The sequence below is a fragment of the Thalia democratica genome, chromosome 2 (assembly GCF_965202585.1).
Source record: "Thalia democratica chromosome 2, ktThaDemo2.hap1.1, whole genome shotgun sequence".
NCBI classification, from domain to species: Eukaryota; Metazoa; Chordata; class Thaliacea; order Salpida; family Salpidae; genus Thalia; species Thalia democratica.
The window spans coordinates 31,459,487-31,466,025 of NC_139166.1; the positions used below are offsets into that span (position 1 = coordinate 31,459,487).

At 25.9% G+C, this 6,539-nt stretch overlaps 1 protein-coding gene across 1 annotated transcript; it reads left to right on the forward strand.

Moving 5' to 3' along the window:
* The first annotated feature begins 821 nt into the window (after nucleotides 1–821).
* On the forward strand, nucleotides 822–4,738 carry LOC145849961 (S-adenosylmethionine synthase-like). The gene is made up of 9 exons (XM_082955088.1): nucleotides 822–933; nucleotides 1,048–1,125; nucleotides 1,359–1,481; nucleotides 1,654–1,910; nucleotides 2,063–2,188; nucleotides 3,074–3,166; nucleotides 3,501–3,683; nucleotides 4,069–4,202; nucleotides 4,359–4,738. Exons 1-9 carry the CDS (start codon nucleotides 852–854, stop codon nucleotides 4,486–4,488), a joined length of 1,206 nt encoding a protein of 401 aa, XP_082811214.1. The 5' UTR covers nucleotides 822–851; the 3' UTR covers nucleotides 4,489–4,738.
* Nucleotides 4,739–6,539: the final 1,801 nt, after the last annotated feature.

The window sequence follows — 6,539 nt, forward strand, 5'->3', positions numbered from 1 at the left end:
TTATTCTTCAGATAAGCGGTTCAAGCTTGAATAGATATAATATTTCATAAAGATTGCACTATTTGTTTTTTACTAAGACTTAATTATTCAATTTTATAAATGACCATTATGTTTAAATACTTTTTTGTATACAATTTATAGAATTTTATTATTAATTATTAAGTTAGAATATATATAATCTTGTAATTTCTTTTTGAATACTATGACTTGGTTGAGTTTAAGTTATATAAAAATAATACTGATAAATAATATTTTGTAATTTTATAACTTTAAAATGATTTATACAATCTTAATTCCTTTAAGGATCAAAAACTTAAATTAAATTGCAAATCTAAACACAACTGAGATATTATATTATCAATACAAAATGCTAATGATTAAAAGATCATTTAAAGCTATCGATGTTTATAGCCTTTTAAAAGCTGTATCAATCTCCAGAATTTTGCTTTTTAGCTTAACTGCTGTAAATCAAATTTGTTCTATTACCACTGTTTGTTTTAATAAAGCCCAGTTTTCTCAAGTTTTGCAGTGCTGCATTTGCAGTATTGTGTATTTAGTTGACGTGTTAGTTCTCTTCTCTTTTATCAGAAGCCTATAATTGCCATCTCCCCAAATAGTAATTCATTAGTGCTTTTGTACTGTTTTGATTTCAACTAGCCATAGTTATAAACTAGTACTGTGATTTGACTATTTATTAATAAATATTCTATTAAGTAAGTAATATAAGTATGGTGTATGTTTCAAAGCAAAAAAATATTTAGTTTTTATGAAAAAATCATAATTGAATTAAATTGTAATAGTATACGTTTGTGTAATCTTGTTTTGGTTGCAGTAACTTTTGATAAAGTAAAATGTCAAACGGTAACTCACAATTTGCTCACTCAGATGAAACTTTCCTCTTTACCTCTGAGTCGGTAGGAGAAGGCCATCCAGGTTTTTTTATTTAGTTTTTGTTTAGTATCTAATTTTGTGTTTTTAATAAGAATAAATTAAAATAATTTGTTATCATTTTACATCTCTATTTACTTTTATAATACATCTTCACAGATAAATTGTGTGATCAAGTATCAGATGCAATTCTTGATGCTCATCTTAAAGCAGATCCTAATGCAAAAGTTGCCTGTGGTCAGTTTAACTTATGTTTTTATTGTAAATATATATTCTTTGAGTTAATTTTAAGTTTAAAACACCTTATTATGCTAAAATGTTATGTATAGATATTTTCAAAATTTTTATGTGTTTTTTCGATTTATTGTGATCTGTTTAGATTTATAATTTGGTTACAAACTTATAGATACCATATATAGTTTATAAAATATACAGCCGTATTGTGATTATAAAATATAATTATTTTGTAGAAACATTTGCAAAGACTGGAATGGTACTAGTAGGGGGAGAAATTACTTCAAATGCTGTCATTGACTACCAAAAAGTAATTCGAGATACCATCAAAGATATTGGTTTTGATGACTCAAGCAAAGGTTTTATTTTAACTCACCTACTTACGTATTTTTTTGTACATTAAAATTCTTAGAAAACTATTTAGTTAAGAAATTAGATAAATGAAAAAAGTTTGACTTGAAATTTATTTCACCAATAAAAAGTTTTCAACTAAATTTTGTTGTATTATAGCAAAATGGTATTATTTTTCAGGTTTTGATTACAAGACAATGAATGTGCTGATAGCAATTGAACAGCAAGCTGGTGAAATTGCACAAGCTGTCCACATTGGCAAAGCTGAGGAAGATATTGGTGCTGGAGATCAAGGTCTTATGTTCGGATATGCCACTGATGAAACTGAAGAATGTATGCCGCTTACTGTAATGCTTGCTCATCAATTGAATGCTGAGTTAAGCAAGCTGAGAAAAGACGGAACTCTCCCATGGCTTAGACCTGATTCTAAAACACAAGTTTGTTGACTATCATTTCGTAGGTTTAATTTGTACACAATTTTATGCTATATATAAACGTTATATTTTAGTATTATTTTAGTTTCTGATTAGTTTCAGAAAACTTTAAACGGTTGTTGAAGTATATTTATCAATTTTATATCACCTAAAAGGTTACTATTGAACACAAACTGAAGAATGGAGCAGTTATTCCATTAAGAGTACATACAATTGTAATTTCAACACAACACAGTGAAAATGTCACTGTTAAGGAAATTAGATCAGAAGTCATGGAAAAAGTTAGTTTTAAAATTATGTAGCAAAATATTTATTTTTTTACTTTTATTGACTTAAATAGATTTATGCATATTATATATTTTATTCGCGATCGGTTTTGGTGGCAAAAAATTGCAACCTTTTCAAGCAAAAATAAAATTTAATATTCAACAAAAAACCTTTGACAAAAGAATATTTCATTGCAATTTTACAACTTAAGTCACATTATTTTTCATCAAAACAATGCACTCTGCAATAGATTTTTTATGGTAAATCTAGCCTGTTGGCTAGAAAAGTGGCTAACCCCTACTAGAAACGCTGTAAAATCTTTTGTGATAAAAAAAAAAAAAAAAAAAAAAAAAGAAGTTAACTATAGATTTTAAACAGTGCAAATATTCTCAATTATAATTTTTTATTAACATATTATAATATTAATTATAATATTTTAGGCTTTTTTAGCATTTATTAACGCAACATTTCACTAAACTTATAATATTTCTAAAGCAATTTTTAATCTCAGCAATTACAAACATGCTTAGTAATTTTGTATATTGCTTGTAACTACCAATGATGTTAGTACGTTAATTAAACAAATTTCGATCAAACAGTTTTTTTTGTTTACTTTTGAGCAACGGTTTTATGACAATGCATTTATTGTTTGATTATTGACATAGGTCAATATTTACCAACAACCTTCTTAGTTCATTTGCTTGTCATCAAATCATATTTGAGGATTTAATATTTTAAACAGTATCCATCAATTCTGTATTTTTTGTTGTTTTTTTTACTTAACCATAAAAATAAAAAAAATGCTTGATAATGTTCATTGTATGTTAAATTAATCGAGTTAAAAATTTTAGTTGTTAAATAAATTGGTGTAAATACTAAATGATAGTTTTGTCTTTTAGGTTGTGAAAAAAGTAGTGCCCAGTAAGTACCTTGATGATAAAACAATTTACCACATTCAACCATCTGGTAGTTTCATCATTGGTGGACCAATGGTTTGTTAATATTTATGCTAATAAAGTTAAATACTCGTATATAACTCACTGCTTGACTATTTTTTACTGTGATTGTTGTATTCAGCTAAAATACAGTATTGTGTTACATGAATATTACACCTATTGTACAAAAGCTAAAACATTAAGTTTAAACTATTAACAAGGATCTTTTAGTTCATCTAAAAGCATTTTTATTGTTATAAGGTTTTTACTACAATGCATTAAGTATAGAAATATTTAGTCGAGCAGAGAGATGTAAAAAAAACGTGAACAACAAACAATTGCTTATTAAGCAATTTTTTGTTGTTTATGAAGCTAACAATTGAGATCCTAGGGTGACGCGGGACTTACAGGTAGGAAGATTATTGTTGATACTTATGGAGGATGGGGAGCTCACGGGGGTGGTGCTTTCTCAGGAAAAGATCCTTCTAAAGTTGATAGATCAGCTGCATATGCTGCTAGATGGGTAGCAAAGTCTCTTATTAATGCAGGATTCTGTCATCGTGCGTTAGTACAAGTTAGTGAAAATTTTCTCATAAAAGTTATATATTTTTAAACATTAAAATTTTTACCCATTATTATTTATTGTTAGTTATTATAAGTTATTTATAACTGCAAGTCTTTCTCTAGATTGTATAAACCTTGAGGTTAAAAGATATATTTTTTGTATTCACTGTTTTTTATATGCTAAAAATATAGTTGTAAACTTTTATCATCTGCTAAATACTAAGTATTATGTATACGACTGGTCTTACTAGCTACAAAAATTTTAATAACAGATACTAACAACTATAAAAAATGTTTAAAACAATGTCTGATATGTTAAACAATGAAAAATTAATTAACTACATATAAGTAGTTCAAGTGAACAAAAGCTGTAATGAACTTTTTATTGTCTACAGGTCTCTTATGCAATTGGTATAGCTCGACCAATGGCAGTTTATATAAATTCTTATTCATCAAGTCCTTACACAAATCAGGAACTTCATGATATCGTTGAGAAGAATTTTGATCTCAGACCTGGTGTTCTTATCAGGTGAGTGTTTTTTTGGTAGTTAAGTAGAAAGTTTAAAAAACATGTTGTAAGAGAATTATAATATTTTACAAAAGTTTAAGAAAGACTAAAGCTTAAGTTAATTTAAGCTAATCGAGTCTTTTAAATTAGCTAAAAACCAATTATCTTTTTTTACAGAGAATTGAATTTGAAAGATCCAATTTACCAATCCACTAGTGTTTGTGGACATTTTGGAAGGGGTAATTATACCTGGGAAAAACCAAAAAAGCTTGTACTACCGCAAGGAATGAAGGCAAAACACCTCTAGATTTATATCTGCTGTTTTGTTGAGCTAATTTTTTTAGCTCTTATGAAGACGTATTTTTGATATGGTACCAATTGCTACCCACTACTTGCACTATGCAAAAAGAACTATTGAGACAATATATTTTAAGACAATTTTGTATCTAATTTCGTTTTGTTCATGTTTTATTGAGCGCTCGTAAAACTTATTTTATTCTTTTAGCACAAACTTTTTGCTAATTCCTTAAAAGGTGTAAATTTGTATTTCTCACAGAGTTTATTAAATGTTTGTTATAAATCTTAAAAAATAGTGGATAAAAATGAAATTCAAATGAAGAAATATTTATAGTGAGTAAAAAAAAAGTTTTGCAAATAACTGTTTGAAAGTTTAATTTAGCCTGATGTTAGAGGTGTGCCTTGTAGCCAAATTGTTTTTATTTATTGATTATTTTCTTTTAGAAGTGTTCTACTGTGTTGGGTGTACTTATTGGATTGTTTATGAATATTGGAATGTTTATTAGATTTTGTAGTTTGTAATATTTTTGTTTTAAAGATTTACTGTCACTGCTAGCTAAAATTAGTATTAAAATTTACGTGCAATTATTTTTTGTGTAATTTTTGATTAGATTAGTCGATCGAAGTATTTATGAAATGTTTTATTTACAATGGTATACATAGTTTGCGTTTTGTAGTTATACTGTATTTAAAAGAAGTGGAATTACGAAAACTACATCAAAACATTTTAAAATGTTTTGCTTAATTTATATTTCATGTAATTAATTGATGATTAATTTAATCTAGTTAACCCGAAACTTTTAATACTTTTAAATTTTCATCATAAACTTGAAACTAATAATTAAAATTAAAAATTGAGCAATATAAAAAGAAGCATAAGAAAGTGGTTAAAATAAATTTAAAGTAATTTTAAGCAATAATTATTTTGACTGAACACTTTAATTAATATTTTAACTAAGCAATTAATCTTGATTACTTATATGTAGTGGATTTAAACTATGTTAGGAGTTCAATTTTTTTGAAAAATTTAATTTATAATTTTTAAAGTACACAATTTGTAAATTTTTTTATTTTTTATTACATTTTACTTGTTTTTTCTTATACAATACATACATATTTTATACCATTAGTTCAAAAGTTTAACGGAACTAAATAAAAATACCTATAATTTAAAGTTCAAATAAAATTTAGCATTGATATGAACTTAAATAATCTTATTTTTTAAATAATATATTTAAAAAGGTTGTACTTACCATGACCTGTTTATCAAATTTACAAAAAACATTTTTTTTAAAGAAAATAATTGGTGAGAGATTTACTGCATTTTTCAATTAAAACATTTTTTAATTTTTATGCATGAACAGGGTGACGCGGGACTTACAGGTAGGAAGATTATTGTTGATACTTATGGAGGATGGGGAGCTCACGGGGGTGGTGCTTTCTCAGGAAAAGACTTCTCAAAAGTCGACAGATCAGCTGCATATGCTGCTAGATGGGTAGCAAAGTCTCTTGTAAAGGCACAGCTTTGTAAGAGAGTTCTTGTTCAGGTTTAGTCAATTTTTTGTATAACGTTAAAATATGTTAACATTAGATAAATCTAAAACATAAGTTCTATTTGTTTTGATTTAATAAATCGTTTAATATAGTTAGATTGTATGTATTAAAAACAAATTAAATTTATGATAATATTATTTTATTTAGGAATTGTAATGTTGTAAAATAAAATGTATCATAAATAAGTCATTTGTATTGGCTACTTGAAAATTATTATATTGTTTTTGGTACTTAATGAACTAAAGTTTAATAAGCTTATCAAAGAAAAATTACATTTAAATTGCATTTTTATGGTTTGAAATAAAACTAAATAACATTTATATATAGATATATGTTTTATATGTAAACTGATTTTTCAAATACATATTTTTTTCAAAAAAAGTTGTAACTAATTCATTGTAATTTTTTTATAAGTGTGATCTTAACAAATTTCCATGTTGAAAGAAATATTGTTACATGTACAAAAAAGAAGTTTAAAAAAAGTAATTAAACTTTTTTTTAGGTATC